General features: G+C 41.9%; 1 protein-coding gene across 1 annotated transcript; it reads left to right on the forward strand.

The window, feature by feature from the left end:
- The first annotated feature begins 1,684 nt into the window (after positions 1-1,684).
- Positions 1,685-25,284, forward strand: LOC308583742 (hormonally up-regulated neu tumor-associated kinase-like). The gene is made up of 9 exons (XM_081187957.1): positions 1,685-2,022; positions 2,768-3,060; positions 5,252-5,307; positions 6,741-6,879; positions 9,373-9,500; positions 12,096-12,231; positions 13,434-13,611; positions 21,451-21,673; positions 23,396-25,284. The coding sequence occupies exons 1-9, from the start codon at positions 1,777-1,779 to the stop codon at positions 24,160-24,162; spliced, it is 2,166 nt and encodes a 721-aa protein (XP_081044083.1). The 5' UTR covers positions 1,685-1,776; the 3' UTR covers positions 24,163-25,284.
- The last annotated feature ends 1,105 nt before the right edge of the window (positions 25,285-26,389 follow it).

A 26,389-nucleotide genomic window follows, 5' to 3' on the forward strand; every position in this document is an offset into this window, starting at 1 on the left:
ACATAGCAATAGTTAGTTTAGCTGTGTATCATGTTTTAACGTTTGTTCTGTATTTAAGGAAGCTTCCACCCCATTCCCTGGATTTCTTTTGAAATGTGTCAAAAAATATGGGGGGTTCTATTTCATGCTGTGTTTGGTTTTTTGTCTTTATTAACTGGTACTATTTGCATCCATCGTCTTTTTTACTTTGGTTTTCAGAAGAGTAGCAAATGGATTAGGTGGTGCTAGAAGGGGTGGAAGAATGTGTAGAAGAAGCCACCACTCCCTCATGGTCCTTTCATTTGTGTGTGATTGTTTTGCTTGAAGAATGGACTGATCCGCAGCATACATTTAATGCACATGACTTCCCTCAAAAAATCCTGGCACTGCAGTGTCTCGGCCCCCACAGAGCCTCTACAAACTACACTGCATTCATGTACTCTTTACAAGTGACAGTTCCCAGGATTTCTTGTACATGAATGTGCTTTGAATGTATGGTGTGGATCTTCTGAGTGTTTCTCAAACCAAGGAGCATGGAAACACCAAGAATAGGTCCATGGTGGGAAAGGCCACATTCTCTTCAATTCAACCTTCTGGAGGGGAGCACATGTCATTGGTGTGTGGAGCCATAGGCAAAAGGGGAAGAAGCACCGGAGGCTACGTTCCTACACTTGCACACACCCCTCTATCCTCCACCCAGTTCCCGGGGAGCTGTGTTTGTTTAAAGTAGAATGACCCTGATTTAAATATCTCCTCTGGGATAGCTCAGTCGGTAGCGCATGAGACTCTTAATCTCAGGGTTGTGGGTTCAAGTCCCGCATTGGGCAAACAATTCCTGTATTGCAGGGGTTGGCCTAGATGACCCTTGTGGTCCCTTCCAACTCTACAATTCTATTACTTTATTCAATCAATCAATCAATCAATGTAGAGCACAGATAGGGCCTGAGGGTTTAATTGTCTTGTTTGCGATCTCTTTGTCATTCCACCCCCAACCCCCTTTGTGGGGGGTGATCAATGTGATGTTCATTGTGAACAAAGCACGCGAAAATGGGACGTCCAACCCACTGGAATAAAGGGGTGGAAATGTGATTGCAAGCCATGCAGTTAACATCATGTGTAGTTAGTTCCCAGCGATTACTAAGAGGTATGAATCAGTTAGTGAGTTCATGGGCATCCGGGAGAACAGCATGAATCTCTCAGCCAGTGTGAGGTGAGAGCGCAGTTCCCCAGAGGATTCTTGAGGTGGATGAGGGCAGAGGACCAGCAGCACATTGGGGTCAAGCCGTTCTGAACACATGCTAGCACCACCTTTTGTTTAACTAAACTCTGCGTTCACTTAAGATACCCTGATGCCTTTACACGAGGAGTGGACGCGCTGTTTATCTCTGGAAATACAGGTAAAGTGAGCGACACTCTAATTTAGCTGATTGGTGTTCAGGGCTGGTGAACAGAGCCCTTGGTGCTAATGTTGGCCTCTGTAAATGGGAAGGGTTTGTTCCATGAGATTATGTGACATCGGAGCTGTCAGTTCTGGGGCATTAATTGACATCGTGTATCAGGTTAGGTTAATAATCTCCAGCTTGGTTCTGCTTGAGCAGGCCTGCATGCCGGCAGATAGAGATCAGTGATGAAAAACTAGCCTCCAAGGGAGGATGATCACACACGGCGCGGCCAACGACTTGGCCATTGTACCTCGAGACCTACAGGCACAGAATCTGTTAACCATTCTGTGTTGCCTCTGGAAAGCAGCAGTCTTCGGGAACTGGGGTGCAACCAGCCAGTCTCACTCCCCCAGGGATGCCTGCGGCAATCAAAGCTGCTCCAGATGACAGAGGAATGGATCATGCAAACCAGGAAAGGATATTACCAGAGTGGGGGACAAGCCATAGGGATATACCTGTTTGTTTCAGCAAGATGTCCCAAGAGTCTAGGAAGAATTTCCCCCATACCAAGCAAGTTGGGAATTACCTAGTGGGCAAAATGATCAACAAGGGCTCCTTTGCCAAAGTGATGGAGGGCTTTCACATCCCCACTGGGGAGAAGGTAAATGGAGAGTGGCAAGAACAGAGTGAGGAATGTTTGCCACTAATTTCATGGTGATGTATGCTGAAGAACTTTAGGGCTTTGTTTCTTCATCTGCAACCTGGTGCTTTATTTAGCTGAAGCAGCAATGCCCATAATAGTAATATATTTACCTGCTATCATGCTCTGGAATATTGCACCAGATCTAATATGTTAATATTACTGTGTTAGGTATGTTGTGTGTATAATTAGATGTTTTTCCTAACTTTTATGAATCACTGTTTTCCTATTTGTGATACCAATGAAACTTGTTTGATTCCTATTTGATTCTGAGTATCTGAAGTGGCGGTTCACCTAAATTTTGTAAATGTGTTGATGGATACACTGCTTATCTTCCTTGAGAAATTCAACATTCAAGTTATCTAGCAGAAGTGTAGAATTTGGGAGGCAGCGTATGTCTGTACGTGCAGACATTCCACTGTGTGTTGTACAAGGAACACTTTTGCTGGAACAAATTATTAGATCATCATTATATCATTATCTAATTTTAGCATATATTAACTGAAATCAAAAACTTACAAAGCTACCGACATTGAATATTATGACTTATTGCATGCAAACCACTAGCAGAAAAACTGCATCTTGATCCCATCAATGCTAAATAATATATATATAAAATACGTTTTTGTCTTTGACACTGTGCTGCTAAAGAAAAGTGGGTTGTCTGTATTATAAAAAATGTATTGACAGCATTTTTGTTATTTAGGTAGCCATAAAAGTCATAGACAAGAAAAAAGCCAAGCAAGACTCCTATGTTTTAAAAAATATGAAACGGGAACCTAGGATACATCAGATGATTAAACATCCCAATATTGTTCAGCTCTATGAAACATTGGAGACGGAAAACTCCTATTACATGGTGATGGAACTGTGCCTAGGGGGAGATCTCATGGACAGAATCTGCGAGAAAAAGAAACTGGAAGAAAGGGAAGTCAAGAAATATACCAGGCAGATAATGTCTGCAGTAGAACATTTGCATCATCATGGGATTGTCCACAGGTACAGCAAATTTCCTTCCCTCAGATTTATATTTCAGGGGGCATGATAAAACTCAGCCCCACTCGTTTCATGAAAGTATCTGATGAAGTCTTCCTTTCAAATTAGTGGGATTATTAAATGCTTAACTTTGATCAATTATGCCATATGTATATACCAGGCATGTCCAAAGTCCGTTTCGGGGTAAAATCCTAAAAAAAACAACACCTCAGCAACTTCAATCCTTAAAAAAGCCCAACAACTCACACATGTTCACTTCATCAAATCTGGCTCTCTTTGAAAAAGGTTTGGGCACCCTGGTATATACAGTGGTACCTCAGTTTATGAACTTAATCTGTTCCGGAAGTCCGTTCTTAAGCTGAAACCGTCCTTAAACTTAGGTGCGCTTTCCCTAATGAGGCCTCCTGCCGCCGGTGCCCTTCCACTGTTTGGCTTCCGTTCGTAGACCGAGGTAAAGTTCGCTAACCAGAACGCTATTTCCAGTTTTGCAGAGTTTGTATACCAAATAGTTCATAAACAGGGCTGTTCTTAAACCGAGGCACCACTGTATTTCAGAAATATCAAATTATATACTCACAGAGAGCATCCACGCAGCCTTAAGGCAGTGAAACCATTAGGGTGAAGTGAATTATCTCAAGGGACAGATGAAAGCATGGCACCTTGTCATTTAATTTGTTATTACATCCTTACTGTTGGAGAGAGAGAGAAAAAAAACACCCCACAACATTTGGATTTCCTGCTTCAGGTAATGAAATGTCTCAGGCTAGCTCAGTGTACACACACACAGTGTTAAAGTAAACAAGTATGGTTTTGAGTGCAAACTGGGATTTATTAGGAGAATGAGCAAAAATGTCCATCATTTTGACAAGTGGGTCATTATATGTGGAGCACAGGGTCAGCGCCTCTGTTAGGCAGTGTGAGGTAGTTACCTCAGGCAACTGATTTTGGCTGCCGTGAAAGGGAAGCAAATTTCTGGTTGTTGTTGCTATTATCATTATTATTGCTGCTGCTGCTACTTCTGCTACCACTAGCAGAAACTTTTTGCCTCAGGTGCTAAACTGGAGTTGAGAGATAGAAGGGATTAGTTTGTTCAAGTCACCAGCAATTTGTTGTTTGAGGAGGTTTCTCCCTCCTCCAACTCACCTTCCTGAAACTCCCACTTTCTCTTCCCCCTGGAACATGAGCTTTGTAGTCTAATTGTAGCCCTAAACGGCCTCGGTCCAGTATACCTGAAGGAGCGTCTCCACCCCCATCAGTCTGCCCGGACGCTGAGGTCCAGCGCCGAGGGCCTTCTGGCGCTTCCCTCATTGTGAGAAGCAAAGCTACAGGGAACCAGGCAGAGGGCCTTCTCGGTAGTGGCGCCCGCCCTGTGGAACACCCTTCCAGCAGATGTCAAAGCGATAAACAACTATTTGACATTCAGGAGACATCTTAAGGCAGCCCTGTTCAGGGAAGTTTTTAACGTGTGACATTTTATTGTATTTTTGGTTTTTATGGAAGCCGCCCAGAGTGGCTGGGGAGGCCCAGCCAGATGGGCGGGGTATAAATAATAAATTATTATTATTATTATTATTATTCTGGCCTCATAGAGAAAGCCATCATCAGTCCCTGTTAAGGCCTGGCATACCTGTGATAGCCCAGGTGCTGATCCCAGGCCTGCTTCCCACTGCCCCATAATATGTCACTCTGTGGTAATTTTTTCTTGGTGGGTGGGTGGGTGGGTGGGGGAGAGGCTTCAGGTTTCTGGACTTCAGTGCCAAGGTCCAGCATTAACTGCATACTATGCTGGAAAATATTGTTATAAGGCAACAAGTCTCTGGGGAGCTCTAGTGCAATTAAGTTATTACACTCAGAAAGGTTAGTTTAACATTATTTGCAGAGCAAAATATTATGCGCTAGATCCAGATTTGCTCTGGATTTCCACCAATTCTCATCCTCTCCACATCCCCCAGTGCCAACCTAGGGTTGCCATATTTCAAAAAGTGAAAATCCCAAAATTGTTGAGCTTTTTCGCCAAAAACGACACTGCCAACATGTGTTGCCATACGTCTGGAGTGTCCAAGGGAATTGCATGCTGAACTGACTAAAATCACCTCCCCACCATGCCCAATGAATGGAATTTTACTCACAGAAACTCTGGATCCAATCATGTATTTCAACACAACACATTTACTTTCTCTCCTGCTTTGTTTAGAGATCTGAAGATTGAAAATTTTCTTCTGGATGAAAACAACAACATCAGAATCGTTGGTAGGTGTACTGTATGGCAGACATACAACTCTCTTATGCAGAGATTGTTTTTTTGTTGCCTTGCACTTATATATAACAACTAGTGGCCAAATAAACAGCTATGGTGTCTGTGGGTTGCCAGACTGGGGAACCTAAAGCTGGGGGCTCGGAGTGGCCCCACAGGCCTCTCTGCTAGGACCTCAGAACTCTTCCCAGCCATGCCCACTCCCCTGGCTACCCCCTTCTCTCCCCAGACCACATCTTTCACACATGTACTTGCCTGGCTGGAATGTGTTTTTGAACTGTGCTTCTTCCTTGCCTGGGTGGAGAGATATGGGTGGCTGTCATAGAAACCTCTGACTTTTGCATGGCTGGAATATAGCTTACTACGCAAAGATTTGAGTCACAGGTCTTGTTTCACCCACTCTTTTTGGGGGGCCTCTAAACACTTCCACTTTTGCCTCTGGCCCCACCCAATGCCACCACTGTCGTGTGGCCCCTGGAAAGCTTCCCACAAGGGTATGCAGGCTTGCGGATGAAAAAAAAATCACCACTCCTACTGCAGAGGATACTCATGAGATAAATGTATGCCCTCTGGACAGAAGGACCTAGGAGTGTAAGGACATCTCCCCCACCATCACAACAGTACACCCCAGAAAGAATCCATAATAAACAGATTAATTTGCTCAATATGTTTCTGAACATCTAAAAGTTTTCTGGACTGCAGGCTGGGCTTAGATCAGGCCCTGGCGCAAGGTAATGGCCTCATCACTGCACACCATGATCAACAGCCAAAGACCCTGGTGCGGCCTTCCCTTCCCCACCCCCTGTTCATACATTACTCATTTCTCCTGGTACCCAGGGAGGATTCTGCCACACTCTCTTTCTGCTTGTTTAAATTAATTGAGCAGACTAGGCTCATACCCAAAATAACACATTTTATATTAACAAAAGTCTTTAAGCAAAAGTCCACCTCAGTCTATAGAAACTCCAGAGGAGTTGGGTTAGACTTCATGTTTCACAAAAATGAAACCAGTGACCAAGTGTTGTTACTGGGCAGACCACACTGCTTAGCCCTACGCTTTCATGTTTTTTATAAACAATTGTTCCCCTCTTTTTCTCCTCACATGTTTTGAATGGTAAGATGCTGCCCACGTTGACTTTTGAAGAGTCATCACTTGGAAAGGTGCACACTTGCCACTGTCCTCATTACCTGCCACCCTCATATAGTGGACACTGGGCTGCTGCGCCCTGGACTTTGTTCCATGGTCCATCTCTAGTGACATCCAGGAGAAAGTGGGGAGTGATATAATATGAAAACAGGCTGCACCAATCTCATTTTGATTAGAATGTTGCTCGCTTTGGTTAACTGGTCAATCTAAACTCTAATGATATCCCCAAGATGTATGTTTGTGTGTGAAAATGTATAATTTTCTATGTGTTTGTTTCTTCAGATTTTGGACTGAGCAACATCATGAAGTTTGAGGGCCTTTCTCAAGAACTGCTAAACACTCAATGTGGGAGTCCAGCCTATGCAGCCCCAGAACTCCTGGCTCATAAAAAATATGGACCCAAAGTCGATGTCTGGTCCATGTAAGTAGACTGTGAATATTTTATTGCTCCTACAGCACTTTAGTAGAGTTCTAGTCATGTGGTGCTGCTGCAAGCAGATGATGGGCTTGTGATTTTGAACAATTCCCCTGGCAGCCGCTTCTTCCCCCACAAAGAAAGTATTCAAGAAATTTACATGCACATCATATACTCGAACATGTACTTTATCTGGACCTGTAAGAAAAATTATTCTGTACAGTGCCCTGGAATTTTATAATGAAGGGTGGGGTATAGATATCTTAAATAAATAAATAAACAAACAAACTCAGATATTTATAAGTCAAACTATTTCTTTTTTACTTTCAGGTAGGTAGCTGTGTTGGTCTGACACAGTCGAAATAAATTAAAAAAATTAAAAAATGTCCAGTAGCACCTTAGAGACCAACTATGTTTGTTCTGGGTATAAGCTTTCGTGTGCATGCACACTTCTTCAGATATTTCTTTTTACATTGCTGGTAATATCTAGTCACATCCAGTCTCCAAGAATTACATTTATCAATTATATCCCAGCAATGTTCAGGAGAATGGGGGCCTTGAAGACATAGCTGTCAACTTACAGATTTGAAAATAAGGGACCAGCAGCCTTGAAAATAAGGGACCAGCAGCCAAAATAAGGGACCTGCAGCCTCATCTGTTCCAGGCACTCCAGTCTTCCTGTCCTCCTGCAGTCTGGTCAAACTCATGCTGGTAGCTTCGAGAACACTGTCCAACCAACTTTGTAACCAGAGGTTCAACTGAATAGAATCTGAATCACATGCACCACAAGGCCTATGCAGCCTCAACTTAAGATGGCTCCCTGGCCTGGCTTTGCACTGCAAAATTTGCAGCAGCACGTGCAACAAAATGGCGTCCAGCATTCAAAAACCCCCTCAGCTTGCATTAATTAGCCACACACAAGACATGCAAGCTCCACCCCCCAGTCGTTCTTAGACTTCTTATTGGGTGAGCAACACAGCCAAGCAACACAGTTGGAGCCTCCCTCCTCCCTGGCTGGCAGGGAGGGAGGGAGAGGAGCCGCTTCGTTTGAAATTTAAGGGACATCATTTAAGGGACATTTAAGGGACATCCATCAATAAGGGACATTTAAGGGACATCCATCAATAAGGGACAGCAGCGGGACATGGCGTGGAATAAGGGACTGTCCCTTCAAATAAGGGACACTTGACAGCTATGCTCGAAGATGATAATTTTAATTTTAAATGTGTGTGAGAGAGAAACAGAAAAATTTAGTTGGAGCTTTAGACATCAGTATACTAAATGAAGTTAAATGCACCTCAGGAACGGCAAGTGGATTTCTTGATTTTTACAATGAGAGTAAAAACAAGAGTACTTTCATCTCTAGACTCACATAGCATTAGATTTTTACACTGCAATCATTGTATATGTTAAATTACTTGGTGTTGGTGATATATGAAAGTGAGTGCTTTTAGGACTACCAAGGCCTCTTTTCAACACCCTACCAGAATGTGGAATTCCTAAAGCATGGAAAATTTGAGGGCGAGAGAGGCGTTAGTATACAAGATGTTAATAGGGAGCAACAATAAGTTGTGAGGTTGACTTGTGACTGGAAACAGACAAGACATGAAGCATGGGGATTTATTGACTGTCACATGCTACAGCTCTTCCATCCCTCTGAAACTGGGGGCATGAAAACTGGAATAAAACAGGTGTTCTGTAAATGCAGCTGATGGTGGATGAAAGCTAATCACATTACAGTCCTCCAAAGCGTCTTAAATCTGATGCTGCAGTTTCTTTTAGGCTTGGAACCTAAGTTAAGTTAATGTGAGGAAATTAGGGAACTTTTTTTTTTTTAACCGCACCCCCTTGAGGGGCTCTTTGGATGGCCAGAGGCTCCTGTACACTGTGGGATGAGGTAAGACTGCTGGGGAATGGGAGGAAACATATTCTACAATTAACAACTGGCAGATTCCATTCTAAGAGTCACTAAATGCACAGCTTGCTTCTAAATAGTCATGTAGTATGTAATGGGGTGGAGGTGCACCTATTTTGCTGAAAAAAGAACAATTGTGTGGAAAGGGCCTAGAGTAGATTCTTGTAGATTGCTTGCTTATTCTATCGTGTATGGGTGTGAGCAGAAACCATCAAGTTTGGCTGATAGTAGCAACTTGGTTGACAAAGTATATAATGCTAACACACATCAATCTATCACTGTACAGTGGTACCTCGGGTTAAGTACTTAATTCGTTCCGGAGGTCCGTTCTTAACCTGAAACTGTTCTTAACCTGAAGCACCACTTTAGCTAATGGGGCCTCTCACTGTGCCACCGGAGCACGATTTCTGTTCTCACCCTGAAGCAAAATTCTTAACCCTAGGTAATATTTCTGGGTTAGCGGAGTCTGTAACCTGAAGCGTATGTAACCCGAGGTACCACTGTATTCCCAAGCATCACACATGCATTTTATGAAACTCTTCTTGCTCCACTGATGTGACTGTTACTATCTTTCTCCCTGGCAGAGGAGTTAGCATGTTTGCCATGCTAACCGGCACATTGCCCTTCACTGTGGAACCATTTAATATCAAGCAGTTGCACCTCAAGATGGTGAACGGTGAAATGAATCCCCTTCCACCCGACATTTCCACTGGTAAACCATACCTGGCTTTGTATTATACACATGGAGTTTGATCCAGCCAAAGTAAGCACTTTTGAGTTCCTTTGACTTCAGGGTCAGCCGAAGACATTTTGTTGCCAGAGGCAGAGCTGTGAATGCCACACACCCTCACGCCCTAGCCACAGATTAAGGAACATACTACCCAAGGCCCACTAAGTTATTTTGGCACCTGAGCAGAAAAACTCAAAAGCACAAATACCTTTCCCTGGTGGTCAAATTACAACCATAGTATAATAAATTGCAGACATTTGTTGCCTTTTCAGGACACGCAAAATAATCTGCCTGAGCCACCTACTAAACTCTGACTAATGGTAGGACCGGACCGGCTTGTCTTCCTTGGAAAAGATGTAGGTACATGCTTAACACTCCCGTTGAACTCTCTGAACTTAACTTTGGCTGGATTGTCCTCGTAATGCTTAATGTTCATTGAAAATGTGACACAAATAAGTTGTGATTTCATCTGTCATCAATCTTGTTAAGGAGTAACAACATCTATGAAGCACTTGTTTGTGATTTTTTTTGAAATGGGTGCCTTTTTCTTTGCAAGCATCTTTGGATCTTCCCAGGGCATTTCCTGGGCACACTGCCCTGACATTGTTAATCCTCCCAGGTGACCCTGCCACAGCCAGCAGGCATTCATTGTCATTAAACAGTATTTGCAAATGCTCAGTCCACCAATGACAGCTGTCAAATGACAGTGATGCTTGGTCCAGCAAAGAGAACTATTGTGCGTGTTTCTCTGAGGATGGAGGCTAGGCTAGCATCACTAGTGTCACGAGCACCACTTTGGGTGCTACTCATGGCGTCTTGCAAAATGAGCCACAGCTAAAACACCACCTTCCTGTACCATTTTGAACAACCTGCCACTGCTTCATGGCTTTCCCATAATTTTAAATATATAAGCTTATTTAAATTTTATGCTAATAAAGTTTTGTGTGAAAGAAAATGCTGATGCAGTTTCTCCTCCTCTTTGGCAATGTATTAATGACAGTGATTATGAAATCATTATGACTAGGTGGATGGGACAACTCAGAAACACCATCTGCAGTGAGAGACAAGTTGTGCTGGAAAACAGGAAAGCCATTTATGCACATCTTCCATTCAAAAAAGATTTGGGTTGGTTTTTGTTACAAAACCAAAGTTTTTTTAAAAAAATGTTTGTTGCTTTATTATGTTTCTGTAAATGCTGGAAGCCACCCAGAGTGGCTGGCGCAACCTAGTCAGATGGGTGCGGTACAAATAATGACAGCTCCCACATCATATGGGGGCACCTTTTATGTGGTTGCGCGCAGCCCCCGGATCCCAGGGCGACTCCTGGTAGTTCGGGCTGGCTTCATCCTCCCCAGGCTGGATACCTGGAGATCTCCACCTACCTCAGCCAATCGCCCAATCCCGCCTGGTATTGGGGATTGGTCTGGTAAGGGGAGGGACCGTCCTGCCCACACAGCAGAAGGTGAATCTTACCTGCGAAGTAGCAGTTGGCTCCTACTACTACAATGTTCACAGCAATTCTGCATGCATCTCAATCTGGCTAACCCAACATGTAGTGAGGTCACCCATCATGACTTGAAAACAGGGCAGTGACCTGCCAAGGCAGCTTAATGCTTCTGCTCCTCCTATATCTATTGAATTACCAAGCAGCCCAGGTCAAATTGAGTACCACTGTTATTGGAAGTGTTGTCAGGTCCAGACAAGGCCAAACTTGGACAGCTCTACCCAAATTTAGGCTGGGAGTGGAATGTGCTTCCCTACCCCAGGGTTCTCGAAGTAATTTGCTGAAGGTAGACTTAAGGAAGATCTAAAATCCAGGCCTGAAGGCACTGGCAGAATTCACTGCTCTTTTGACCAGATGAAGGTCATGTTCATAATGTGTGTGCCAAACATAGTCAATCTAGAGGCTCCATACTGCCTGTCAACTGTGGAATTTTATTGTTCTCCCTTCTGTTTCCTTATGTGCCTGAAAGAAGGTCTGATATTTCAACAAATGTTGTCCTGGTGTTCTCATTTAGTTAAACAGGCTGCAGAGCTCTTGATTTAAGCTTTGGAGTCCCTACAACAGCTTAGGTAAATTAGGTGGGTTGCAAAAGCACCCCATGATTCATTCTGGTTATACTGTGGTGTCAGTGTTTAGAACTGCAAAGCTTACTATTTTAAGCATTAAAAATTAGGCCACCTACAATGGGTTCTAAAAGGAACTTAAGTATATATAAAGTACAAATGGAAGTATAAAGCTTCTTGTGTAATGCATGAATTCATGAGTCTGAATGATGCTCATGGGCCATTGGTGGTCCACAGACCACACTTTGGGAACCCTTGAACCACACTTTTCTAGCAGTGACTCTCCAGGTTTTTAGGTAGGGAGTCTCTTTCCCAGTCATACATGGAGATGCTGGGAATTGAACTTGGGACATTAAACACCTGTTTATCAAATAGTTAACAAAATTTAATCCTCTGAGGGATCTCTGCTGATGTGAACTTAGCAAGTATGATGTCTAAAGCCAGAGAAAGACAAACTGTAATGCAGGCTATTGATATAGCTAACATTGTTTTGTTGGAATTTCTGCCCAGGAGCTGTTCATTTCATGCACTCTTTACTTGAACCTGATCCAGCTAAGAGACCTGCTATTAAAGAGGCAATGAAAGACAAATGGCTGAATGACGGTAATATCAGGAAACCACTGAATCCGTGTACATATAAAAATAGGTAATTCTTTTTGAATTTTGTCTTCTTTGTTCATTTTCGCCTTATGAATAGCATTTCCTAGGCTTAAGGCCAATGCAATTAATTCTCGTCCTTCCTTTAAAACAAAACAAAACTAGAACTGGGTCATTTTAATGGGGCACATATAAAGTGCAATCCAAGTCTGTTGAAGGCACTTCCTGGTTCCTCTTAAAACTTTTAAAGACTGGCAGAATTTGAATAAATTGGTTCCATCCTACTTTATTTTGATTAGAGTTCTTAGACAACATTGTTCTATAGGAGAAATGCCCCACCCCTAAGCTTAGGATTGAAACGTGTGTTTTTTAAATTAATATACAGAACTTTCACTGGCTGAGGCCAACAGCCATTGCTTGAGCTGTTCCACTTCAGATTGCTGGTGGGGACTCTATACGTGACTGACAGTGGGTTACCTGCGTTTCAGAGAGAGACACTCCCAGTCCTTCCTGGCAATGCCAGGGATTGATCTAAGGACCTTCTGCATTCAAAGCAGATGCTCTGCCACTGAGTCACAGAGTTGTTCTCCCAAAAAATTTACATTGATGTAGTGTTACTTGCTGAACATATAACTGAGTGGCAGTAATTATACAAGTGACATAATATGTACGTTTACCCAGTGTGGTGTAGTGATTAAGAGCGGTAGTCTCGTAATCTGGGGAACCGGGTTTGCGTCCCTGCTCCTCCGCATGCAGCTGCTGGGTGACCTTGGGCTAGACACACTTCTCTGAAGTCTCTCAGCCTCACTCACCTCACAGAGTGTTTGTTGTGGGGGAGGAAGGGAAAGGAGAATGTTAGCCGCTTTGAGACTCCTTTGGGTAGTGATAAAGTGGATTATCAAATCCAAACTCCTCCTCCACCACCACCACCTCCTCCTCTTCCTCCTCCTCCTCCTCTTCTTCTTCTTACCCGTAGACCTCTACTGAGATCCAACCCATTACCATTGTTGCTCTACTCCAGCAATAAGATTGGAGAAATGGTGGGTGAGGCAGGGTTTAGGAGCTTATAGGCAGGTTGGGGAACTCAAGGGAGATTTGGAGGAGGTGTTCAGATAAATTTTGAAATTGGGATCAGGAAGAAAACAAGGGTTCTTTTGTTGTGGAGGGGGATAACTTTGTTGAGTGAGCTCAGTTCCAGACTGAGCCCAAGGGTTCCCTCCATCCCTGTTACCAAAGCATCTTGTTTTTCAGACTTCGCCCCGATGAGCTGAATCCTGTTGTTTTGAGTTACATGACGGAAACACTGGAGCTCAATCTTTCGGATGTTGTCAATGTCTTGATAAACAACAAGCCATCTTATATAATGGCAACATACTACTTGCTATTGAAGAAATTAATTAGATATCAGAAAGAACATGGGACAATGAAGGTGAGGTGTGAATCAATGACTGGATTAGTGAATGCATGTTGCCTGTACCTTGCCTGCAGTTCTGAAAACCAGGGGCCTGCATAGTTTCTTGAGCTCCGGGGAAGCCAGTTCTCAGTGGATTTTTAGTCAATGCATTTCTAGCTAGCTGTAAGTCAGGTTATTAATTTCTAGATCTTCCTTCCCTGGGTTTACTAGATCTTCCTTCCCTGGTTTAGATTTCTGCATCCCAAGAAGGGGGTAGAGGTGGAAGAACCATTGGGGAGCTATGCTTGCAATGCACATTTGTTGGTCCTCGATCCCAGAGAGTAGATATGGCTGCATTTTATCATTCCTTTTCCTGGTGTTGAAGGGTTGGTGTTTGGGCAATGGTGAGAGCTAAGGATGCTGCAAGCCAAACATCTCTAATGGAGGGCGATGAAATATTGTGGATACTGCACCTGCCCAGCTTGGTCCTACATTGATGGAGTGGGCAACATCTGGCAGGAGCAGAGGATGGATATTCTGGCTTGTTAATAGACATGGTCTCTCTGCAGTTTCTAAGGGAGATGTCTGTCAGATGACAGAGGTGTGGGGTGGAAATCTGAGTTGTCCTAGGGAACAATCATGGTTCTTAGACTGAATACTACTTTAACTTAGAGCAGGAGTGGGAAACCTTTTTGGCCCAGTGGCCCAGATCAATAGAGATGTTGAAAATATTGCATTGTTTATAAATGATTTTAAGTAAAAAAAAAAAAAACAATAAATTCCCCATCCTCAAGGGCCAACTTTGACAGGTAGGTTGGACCATCCACCAGTTAGTTATCTGACATTATAATGATGTCAGGTGATCGAAAACTTAGTGCACAGCACTTCCCAGTCACCAAGCATAAGACTTGCAAATCCTTTTGTGCAGCGTTTTCTGAGCACACGAAAAACAGCTGTTTGTCAGACACTTGGGAAATACTGCACAAGGGGCTTTGCAAGCCCTGTCCTTTGGTACTTGGGAAGTGCTGAGCACCAAGATTGCATACACACCACACATTTAAAGCACATCATTTCTGCCAAAGAATCCTGGGGATTGTAGCTTACCCCTTCACAGAGTTAAAGTTCCCAGGATTCTACGTAGAAAACAATGTTCTTTAAATGTATGGTGTACACACAGCCCATGCGTGTTCATTGGTATCATTTTTGTTTAAAGCAAGTAACTTTCCCACTTGGAAAGTAAAGAATTGCTTAAAATGACCTGGAGCAGATGAACTTGTGTTTGCTAGTAGCTAGAAAAGCTTTCTTGCTTGACACAAAAGTTGTTTTTGTGTATGTTATGCAAGCTTCTGCCTTGCCTTGGCAATTTACCTTGCTGTTACGTTATCATTTTTGTTGGGTTATGTTGGTGTTAGTTGTATGTTTTGGTGCTGGTTTTGGACATTTTAAGCTCTTTTGAGCTCTGCTTGTTGGAGTGAAATAATGAATAAAACAATAATATCTCAGTGTCAGGGAAGGTGTGAAGCAGATCACACTGGAAACCTCAAACATTTTAAGGATTTCTCATTGTTTTCTTTGAGAGGTTGCAAGGCCATATAGTACATGTTTCGTTTTAGCCCTGAGTTTTTAATGCAGAGATTCAGGGCTTATTAAACAAATAGACAGGGAGGGGGACATCTTGGTACTTACTTAGAGCCAAATTACTTTAGGCATCTTTATGTTTTCCCTCACTGGTAACCATCACTCTTAAGAGGCTAGCAGCTCAGTCATAAACATCTTGCTCTGTGTAGACAGGAAGCCAAAATCTAACTTTAAAAGTGTAAATGGTTTGGAAATATTTGACCAAAACCAACATTTCTTAGAATACACATTAGAATGTCCAATCCAGGGCGAAAGCTTGTTTTGATAAGTTTGACTCATGAAGTTATGGCTCTGTGCAAATTTTCAGTGTATTGCTTTGGCATACTTAATTATTTTGGAACCTTCCCGGAAAGTTCAGGTGCCTCTAAAGTTCAGTTGGGGGCAAGGGTGGTTCAATTTCTCTTGGTCTGAAGCCCTGGAAAGCCACTGCCAATTGGTAGACAATACTGAGCTGGAAGGACCAATGGTCAAAACATAGTTTGTTGTCTTCATAAAGTCAGCTCACAGGAGTAGTTCCAGAAGCAGCTCTTGTCACAAAAGGAGTAATGTGAGCAACTTTCCCTAAAGACTTCTGGGAACTGTAAGTTGCTAAGGGTACTCAGAATTGTGGCTCTGTTAATTCCCATGATTCTTTGGGGAAAGTCTTGTGGTTTAAAGGTGCATGAAATATGCTTTAATTTATGGTTTGTGTGCAGCCTCTCCAAAGATTTTAGGCACTTTTCATTATTTTTACTGCCTAATGGTTACTACATATGCTCAGGTGGAGAGTGGTTCAGAAATTAGATGGGCCTTGTTAGGGTTTTAATTCTTGCTCATAGGAACTTTCAGGCGTTTTGTAATGAAGCTGTTTCAAAGACTCACTTGATATTTGCCTGTTCTCCTGTATTCCAACACAACCAGGGGATCATGTAGTGACATGTGAAATATGCCAGGGGAATTGCAGGGGGCAGGATTAGATGACCCTCATGGTTCCTTCCAATGCTACAATTCTATGATTTCTCTACATGCAATTTTGCTCATGGACACATTATAGCGTGGAGGTGGTTGCAGCAAGCACATGTTTGTTTCACACCAGGATGTATGGCATCATGGGTTTTGTAGTCTTAAGGCTAGATTACCATTTTGCACGCAAAGTTCATTCTGCAACTGATACTGTAGGATTTCACGATATAACAGTGCCATCACATTGGTTGATATAAACCCCGTTGCAGAGTTTAGCACAATTGCAGAAGATGATTTGGCAAAAAGGGTGAAATGCTGTGAAAGTGATCACCAATATAATAATACCTAATTTTCATTCTTGTGAATGTGTAAACATGACTACCATGAAAACACCTTGGTGCAAGATGAATGCAAGACAGATTTGTTGGAAACATGGCAGATATCAGTATGACCACCTTCATTTTTGCAAGAGATATTGCAAATGCCAGTATTCTGTTGTCTTTAAATGTTGACAACAAGCCAGATATACTTTTGCTTCATCCTCTTGACATTCTGCCATGCCTGGAGTGAGTTGCAGACACAATGAACCCATTGATATTTGAACACTTGAAACAAATAATTTACAACAAAGTGCTATTGAATAAATAACTGAAAGCTTCAAATAAGCTAAATAACTTTCCAGTAAAGTCCTATGCTGAAGTCATATTTTCCCTCTAGATTGGATTTCATAAATGCTTTGCAAGCAGCTATGCATCCTATATAAAAAGGAAAACATTTTTTTAAAAAAAGTCATTGGGATTTATTTTCTGACATGGATAACGTAGAAAGCCAGATACTTTCACTAGCCTCCTGTTTGGGTTGTAAAATAAAATGCAATATGAATTTAAACAAGGCGCATCTTAATGCTCCGATGGGGACAATATGGAGCAACTTAAGAATCCCTTGACCTGCATTTGAATCATATAGAAAAAAACAGAACCTTGGAAGTTCAAGGCTGAAATCTTCTACTATCCTCATTTTCTCTGTATCGCTACCCCAGCAGATCTGTTCCCTGTGGTCCTTTAACTAGTGCTTAGTGAGGACTTCATGAGTGCTTTCAACTCCATTTGTGCACTAACCAAAAAGTCAAAAGGTCTTCTCTTCATAAATTCTTCTGATATTAACTCTAAACAGTTCCCTTGTGGATTTCATCTGTCATTCCAAGTTGTACTTCTTTTACATTGCCATAAATACTCTCTCTCTCACGTCGGCTTTTAGGCTCATCAAGAAAGCCATCCAGCTAACTTTATTTTCCCCTTGACTTTTGTTTATCCAAGATATATGGACAACTCTTACAATAAATTCTCAGGATAGCAGCAAGTTCGCACATCTATTGTTCCTCACTCAGCGAATGCAAAATCTGATGGCTAAGACTGAATGTATGAAATGGTCATCAGTGATAAAAACCACAGGCAGAACTTTCGTACAACTTCACATCACTTTAGGCATAATACAGTTCAGCAGAGGGCAGCAGCATTCACTGGTCTTCAGCATTAGAGCTGGCTCTGCCATTAGGTAGAATGGGGCAACCATCTCAGACAGCAAATACTGAGGGGCAGGGAGCAGTGGTGAGCTGCTGAAGGACAGAGATTTATGTTCCATGCGGCCTACTGCCCACAATTATTAAGGACCATGGTGTCCTACTGCCTGTGTCAAAGTAAGAGTCAACTGTCAGTCCAGTGGACTTATATAAGCTTTGACTCAGAGAGCAACATGTCTTGGAGTGGCTGTTCTCAACATTATTGAACTGTTTGGGGCAGTGAAGGGGGAGAATGGAAAAGTTTGTTTTGCTGCATTTTATGTACTATTGCATCAAGCCATCAAGCCGTTAACCATTTGCACATAAAAAACCCCAGCAGAATCCATTCCTTCCTGATTGCTTCTCCATAAGGCTGTATGCACAAGCTGCTGAGTTGAGACCCTGGGGAATGGGTTCGGGGGAAAGAGAGGGGCCATTTGGTCTACAGTTTGAGCATATAATACCAATACTGGCACAACTACAATGGCTGCCGATTAGTTTTCAGGCCCAATTCAAAGCGCTGGTGTTGACCTATAAAGCCTTACATGGCTCAGGACCTCAATACCTTAAGGACCACCTCTCCCCATACGAATGGACCCAGACCTTGTGCTTGTCATCTGAGGCCCTTCTCTGTGTCCCCTCTCTCAGAGAGGTTCAAAGGGTGGCAACAAGAGAATGGGCCTTTTCTGTGGTGGCTCCCCGATTGTGGAATGCTCTCCTTAGAGAGGCTCGCCTGGTGCCATCATTACATTGTCTTTAGATGCCATTTTACTATTAGGCTGTCTCTCAGTATGCGTTTTACTATGCTTTTATTATGTTTTATCATTGATGTTTTGCAATGTGTTTCTAATGTTGTACAGCTCCCTGAGATCTTTTGGTGAAGGACGGTATAATAATAATAATAATAATAATAATAATAATAATAATAATGCATATGGGCATTGCTGAGGAACAATACTGTACTGACATAATATAGCAGTCAGCTTCTGCATAAGTTTTTAAAAACTAGTAAAATAATTGTCCTAAAAACAATTTAAAAAAACAGCACACACACTATAAATGCCTGTGCAGACATGTTGAGGGTTAAGTGTTGCTCAACACCAGTGATGTCACAAGAACTAGCTAGTAGTTGCCTATGAAAGTGATGTAAATACACTACACAGAACACTACAGGTTCTAATAGATAGGCTAACTGAGTGGTGTGTGTGACATTTTCTCATTGCCAAAAAAAAAAAATGCTGTTTGAGTATTGAGAGAATGTGATTTCCCATAGTAGACACGAGGAAAGAGATTTGATTCCCCACCCCCTCATCAACTAAGTCATAACTGTGCTTTGGTTGTCCAATAAAACTCTTTTCTGGAAAGACCCTAAAGGTTCGATTTATTAAAGTTTAACTTCTCACTTTCTAAAATCCTGACTGCAAACAGCTGGTCACAAAAGATTTAGTTTTAGGCATGATAGTAATTTTGTTTGGTGGGAAAACCTACTGGAAATTTGGCTTTTAAATGACTACAGGCAACCGAAACCGTTTTTCCACGATCAGGCTTGAGCCATAAATTATTGGATAAGCATAAAACATGGCCTGTCCTTTTACACACTGTGATTTCTCCAAGCAACCTGTTTGCATTTTATGTGTTTTGTTGTAGAAAAGAGAGCCTAATGATTACAATTTGCCATCCAAAACTTTATAGTTAAGCCTTGCAGAAATAGTGTTCCTGCCAAAAAGCTTCCTGCCCAGGTGCTTAACCAATTAGCTCTTAAGAGGCCTGGCTATAAAAACGAACCATGGCAAGTTTTCTGATGTACTGTATATAACGTGACAGTTTGCAAAATCTAAGATGAAAATTTGTTTTCTTAACCAGGAGTGTGCAAAATCCTGAGAGACGCTTTGATTGCTTTGGCTAAAATACTTATGTCATCTCTTATTCCCCACTGATGCAGTGCGGTTTGAGCAGTGCAGTTGTTGGTGGGTTTTTTTAAAAAAAACTTACCCAAATTGCTCAAGGACAGAAAGTCCTTGAAGATAACGGATATAACCGCATTTCTGCAAGTTTTGAAAATATTTGATAGGGACAGATGAACCCACAGGAGTTTCAGATTCCCAAAGTGTTTCAGATTCCAAGAGACTCAGTCTTTTAATGTACTCTACTAAGGCTCAAAATTCATTCAAGCATTGGGAGAGCCAGTCAGCCTATAAATTTTACTTGTTTCGAATAAAGATTTCTATAGGATAGATTAACAAGGAAAACCTTTCCTGTAAAAACAGTGGCTGTCAAGGTTTAATACTGTACTATATTGGATTCAGTGTCCAACTATCTATTAAGACATGTCAGCATTATACATCAACGGTGCTATCTTTGGCTTTTTTTTACTCAGAAGATTTGTTTATGCATTTAGTTATCGGCTGTTTTTCTACACTGCCCTTCATCCACAAGGATCTGGCAGGTAGTGCACAAAAGTACATAAAATAGCAAATAAAATCAAAACATCAATTTTAAAAAAACCATTCAACCAATTGCAAAATTTCAGCCCTTGGGGCCAAATCCAACCGTCAGTCCTCACCCGAATGTCTACATGAAAAGGTGTGTCCAACAAGGTGTCATGGGCTGGCTAGATGCAGAAGAGTGGTGGGAGGCCCCAGCTGGGGAACCCTCCAGGGACGAAGGCTCAGAGCCAGGGGCGTGGTGGTGGGACGATGGTGAGTGATCAGAGGGAGAAGAGGGAACAGAGTGGGAGGAGGAGGTGTCAGAAGCTGAAGAGGTAGCAGGATTCGTGAGCAGGAGGAAACTGTCGCAGAGAGTTGAACAGACTCAGAGGCAGGAGAGGAGGAGGGCCAGGAGACAGGCTGCTGAAGAATCCAGGGAGTCTCCTACTCTTGCTGTGATCAGTTCCCCTCCCACCCGGTCTCCCAGAACACAGAGAGGAATGAATACGGCGGAGCAAAGAGAGACAAGATGAAGTTGCCTTAGATTGCTAAGGTAGGACCTGAACGGGGAGGAGTCTCATCGGGGCTAGACCTACTGGGAAGTGTTGCTGCGATCACTAGGCCCGCACTGCTTTGGTTTCTTTGAATAACGAGTTAACTTCACTGACACCAGGTGTTTTGTTACTGACCTGCCCTTGACTCCGGCTCCTGACACAAGGCATGTAGTTAAGTAGTAGAGGATGTTTTGCATGCAGAGATCCCAGCTTCATTCCATGGTACCTGCAGCTGTAAGTGGTGTGAAAAACATGTGCCAAAGAGCCTGGAGAGCTGTTGCCAGTCACAGTAGACAATACTCTGCTCAGTGGACTAGTGGTTTGGCTCAGTATAAGACGGTTTCCTGTATTTGGGTTATGGCTCTACCAGCAGATACCAAGTGCAGCTGGAGAAAAGGAATTTCTCATAACAGCCCTTGTTTTTATATTGTTGGTTTTATTGTACATAGATTATTTATTGCAAAAAATGTAAACATCCTATTCCATAGTCTTTGCAGTCACAATACCAGTCTCCACGGATTTAGAGTTAGCCAGTTTAGCTGCAGACTAAGTTTGTTGAACCTAGTTCCCTCTGAAACCAAAGGGACTTAACTTGATCACGACTAGCTTTTCACATTGGACCCCTCTTCTTAACCTACCCTAGTCTAGTAACAAAGTCTACATCCCACCTAGATGTCTGAACTTACCACGTTGCAGTTTCTTATCACTTCAGCTTTTCCATGTATGGTAGTATTACTGGTGTCTGATATGTCTACAGAAGGAAAGTACCTCAGAAAAGTTTGATGTTAAACTTCCTGGGACCCTAAGCCAAGATGCAGATGATATGCCAGCTTCTCAAAAGACAGAACAGGTTACAACAGAAAACTTGAAAAGCTGTGAGAATAAAGTGTTTCCTTCTGTCCTGAACTCAGAAATGCCATATGCTATCCAGGAAGATGAAATTGCCATCACTCTGGAAAACCAAGGAATTTTACCAGAAGGTAATATGTGCTGCTTATCTTCATAATCTGGAATGCGGTTAACTGTACAAAGGCTGGGGTGAGTGGGACTTTAATTGAAATTAAGGTAACCAAGGGAGATAAGTTACATCAGGAGTGGGGAATTTCAGGTCCAGGGGCTGCCAGGCTTCGATGTGGCTCTCAGAATTCTCCCCAGGCCATACCTTTCAATGACCCTTCTGCACACCCTGAATGTTTTTGCCTGGCTAGAATGTTTCCTTGAACTCTGGTAATGTCTTGCTTGTTTGAATGGAAGATAGAGAGGGGAGTGTGTGTTTAGAAACTGGCCTCCAATAAAAAGGTAAAGTTTGCATTTGGTGCTCTACACACCTTCCCCTCTGGCCCCACACTGTACTGGCATGTGGCCCTCAGAAAGGAATGAGGCCCTCAAAATAAAAAAAAGGTTTCTTACCCCTAAGTTAAATGGTAGGCAGCACTGTTACTGCTACTGTTGTAGGGGCACTCCATGCAAAAATACCTGGGAATTGCAGGTAATGCCCTCCATTAGCAAGTGGCTAGCTAAAGCATATCAGTGTGCACTAATAGCAAAACTGATTTGTTGTGTCAGAATGAAAGAAGGAAAACAAAGATGAAACAATTCCAGTACTTTCTTTAGAGGCACAAGAGAACCAATACAGGTACTTGCAAGAGCATAGTGGTTTCTTTTGTCCAAAAAGCAAACAAAATATAGTATGGGTTTCTATCAATCTGGTTTTGTGCTTTATAGATATTATATTTGAAAAGTAGATATGTAAAGCATATATATTTTATCTATGTCATTCTAAGAATTTTTTCTTTCTTTCTTTTTCTTTTTTGGAAAATTAATTGTTTTTAACCTTAACTTACATCAGAGCACCTTAGCTTACTGTTTTAAAGGGAAAGGATAGGCCAGTATGAGCAAGAGGAAGGAGAGGATTTTTTAATAGTTCCTCTTTTAGCCTTTTGCCCCCTTGCCCACCTTTCAAACTGTTCCAGAGTGTCCCCTAACTTTCCAGAACACCTTTGGAATACCAAGAGAAGGAGAAATCAGCAAACATTAGCTTCCTTCTTCCTGCAGTAGAAGTGTCCCATGAGTGGAAATACTCTCACAGGAACCCTCAATCCAACTCATTGTCATTTCTCATCTACAATTAACCCAGATGTGTTGTGACTCATGGTCAGTCATGAAATAAAATTTATATCTGAACTTGATGAGCAGATGATATAACTGGGCCTCTCATGAAGTCTGGAAGGTGCATATGTATACACTTCAGCACGTGTCTTTTTAAATATTGGAAGTGGCAACTATGAAAGGTTTTAGCTCTCACTTTTAAATATCTTAAAGGGACATACATTGCACCCTTAATGCTTGTAAGAGGGAGTATTTCATTGCAAAACAAGTCAGAGTGTATTATTCTCTGCAAAATATAAAGTGCAAGTTTGTATTTACTAGCATTACTCAATGGTTTCATGTAGATGTTGAATGACATGGGGGGCAATATAGAACTAAACAGTATTCCCCCAACACTTAGTGTACCCCTTCTTATTTTTACCAAATTTTTTTTACCTTTTATTATCATTTTGAAAGATCAACATCCAAAAATCTTATCATCATACCAAATGTCAATCACAAATTTGAAGTATAACACATAGTGATATCTCTACTCTTTACTGCAACTATAATTTCTACATAAACTGATTTCATATACTCTATATTCCATTTAGTTTCCAAGTTTGCAGACAGAGAATTGGTTCATTTTGAACCTCCTAAATCTCCAAATAAATATTTTTCATGTGAGCCATTAAATCACACACAACTGGACCCGCAGGAAAATATAGAAGATATTAAAGGTTTTTCAGAAGAGAGAAAATCATATTTATCTGAGAAGCCACCTTCTGCTTTAGGAAATAACCCAGCATATTCTATGAACCACCAGGCTCAGAGGTCCTTAATGTCATGTGCAAGTAGACTAACACCAAGGTCAGCAATTGAAAACAGACTGGTAGACCAAAGTCCTATGGTTTGCCCAGACACAAGAGTCAAGGATCTTCTGAAAGCAATGGATGAGAATCTTCCATCTCTACCATGGCAATACCAGGAAAAGGAAAGCTCAGCTCTCTTGATTATGGAATCACCACACCTCTCACCTTTACCAAGGCTGAGACAAGTTGCCCTGAGGGACCCCATCACTAAAAAGATTTCATTGATGGGACTATCACAGCAACAACCCAATGGCTCATCTCCATTTTTTGTCAACGGGTCAAGACCGCCAATTTTCCCCATGACCCCACAACAAACACTTATGGTAAGAAGCTTGAGGCAATCCAAAGAAAAGTCAAAAGACTTCTTCAACAGTGGCAAGGTTAAGAGGAACTTTGTACAACTCAAACACACACCTAAGGATGTGGACTTGAATCTTCCAGTATTATCTCCACCATATCAAACAAGGTCAGGGAAAAAACCTGAGATTTTAAGACTAGATTTTGCATAATGTTTGCAATGCAATATACTAAATGAGTAGCAGTGGGGTGTATGTGTGTGTGTGCAAAAAAGTGTAAAAAAGTGAAGAGACAAAGTGTTTGGCAAATAGCTAGTAAGATTGTGACAGGAGAAGGGAAATGGAGTGGGAGTAACTGGTAACGCAGAGTACAGAACAAATGGGTCCAAGTTAGTTGTGCACATTATAACAAAAGAATAAAACTCTCTCACACACACCCCACAAGACCCACAATAGGTTGATTTCAATGGAACAAAATGCAACTAACATCCACAAAGGAGGAAATGAATATTCAATAGCTGGCAGTTTTTTTCTTTCTATTCCTATTTTCACAGAACTCATTTGTGAATCCTGTGCCAAATAGTTAAATGTGGTTATTTTATTTTTTAAAAAAATGTTTACACAACTGTAGGTACTTGAAATTCACTGTTTCTTTCTTTCTTTGTTATTATGAGAATCCATATTCATGATGAAAAGCAAAAATGTGTCCTGTAGACTAACAATTTATTGGTGAGCACTTTCTGCTACACATAAGTTATCTAAGTCATATGCATGAATACTTCCCAACAAAGAACTTGCATTGTAATCGTGAGCCTGTGGCAGATATTTTTTAATAGCAAGAATGCAATACCACTGCTCATGTACCTCCTATGCCATGTGGATCTATCCCTTCACAGTTTGGATGAATCCCAGAGTTGGACTTGGGAGCCTGGGTATAAAATCTTAGCTCATATTGGAGAACTCATGAATTGACTTCAACTGCAACTCCCTGGCCAACATTACCCCAAACAATACCATTTAAAGAGATGTTAACCTTTTATACTGTAAACTTCAAGAGAGGTAAAGGCAAAGCACTGGAAACATGAGAGTGTGTGTATGGTACAAGAATGGTTTAACTATGTTTGGAATAATTCACTAGCTGACAACTGTCTAAACAAATTTGAATACTAAGATGGCTGGACTAGGGAGATGATTTTGTATGGTGTGGCTTTATTTAATGAAGAAAGAAATCAAGTGAACTGGTACACATGGCACAATTTTTTGGAATGATGATGAACAAAGTTTCATAAGCAAATTATTTGTAACCACCTCTGTCAAATCCGAATATATAATACACCATATGTTGCACTGTTATTTTTTTTTTGTAAAAATAAATAGTTTTTAAAAATTAAAAAATCAAAGTTCTACTCATTGTGACATCTGCTAGGACTCTGGCACTTCATGCACTTGTAATGTCCATATTCTGTCACCTCTGCCCTTTACTCATAAACACAGAGACTCATAGATTTCAAACCTTTCCTGATCCAGGACCCACTTTTGACTTCAAATGTCAACATGGATGTCACCCCCAATTTTTCCACCCCACCCCACCCCCAAAATAATATACTGTGTTTTTCGTTCCATAAGATGCACCTGACCATAAGACGCACCTGACTTTTAGAGGAGGAAAACTAGAAAAAAAATATTCCGAATCAAATGTTGTACTAAACTATTTAATAAACTACCGATATATCAGAATAATATTTCAACCATGTAAAGTGAACAGCAGTCAACAGTGGCATTAAGAAACATCATCACTGTCATTAACAAATGAAGAGAGACTTTATCCCCTAGTAAGGGGGGCAGGCAATGGAAATATATGAGCTTCCCACATTGAGTCCCTTAGATCTAAGGACTGTATGGTTTGGCCTTACACAATTGTTTTAATAAAGCCAAAAGAAGTGGGACTTTCTTCCTTTTTGTTCATTGCAGATTGCTCTGGGGGCTTTCATATGAGGGAGGAATGAGGGAGGGATCTGATTCAATTCCCATTTAAAGTCAAACCTATCTAATTCACACCTTCGTACACAACACAAGGACCAAACCACAGCCACCCTTCAAATTTCACACTTCTGCAAAGGAAGGCACTACTGTCCCAGCAAGACCAGTGGTGGAGGGAGGGTCTTGTGTGGCGGCACGTCGCCAGTGGGGACATGGGACATTGCCCACGCGAGCGTTGTCCCAAGGGGGTGGCACGGGCGTGCACTTCTATCCCAATGGGGCAGCCGAGCACGGGGGCGGAGGGGTTACACAGCTCCCACTGTGCTTGCTTTACACCCGTGTAAGCGGCTCCTTTCCTACTTTAAAATGAGCCGCAGAGGAGGGACAGAAGGGAGGCATGACTCCCGTCTGTCCCTCCTCCGCACAGCATTCACTTCATAAGACGCACAGACATTTCCCC

The sequence above is a fragment of the Podarcis bocagei genome (genome assembly GCF_964188305.1).
Source record: "Podarcis bocagei genome assembly, chromosome: 3".
In the NCBI taxonomy this organism is placed as follows: Eukaryota; Metazoa; Chordata; class Lepidosauria; order Squamata; family Lacertidae; genus Podarcis; species Podarcis bocagei.

What these genes read in the sequence shown, in the direction of transcription:
- LOC308583742 (XM_081187957.1), top strand. Translation starts at nt 1,777, where the DNA reads ATGCCTGCGGCAATCAAAGCTGCTCCAGATGACAGAGGAATGGATCAT. An exon ending in CAACAACATCAGAATCGTTG is followed by an intron (nt 5,308 to 6,740) that starts GTAGGTGTACTG and finishes TTGTTTCTTCAG; the next exon opens with ATTTTGGACTGAGCAACATC. An exon ending in AAGAACATGGGACAATGAAG is followed by an intron (nt 13,612 to 21,450) that starts GTGAGGTGTGAA and finishes ATATGTCTACAG; the next exon opens with AAGGAAAGTACCTCAGAAAA.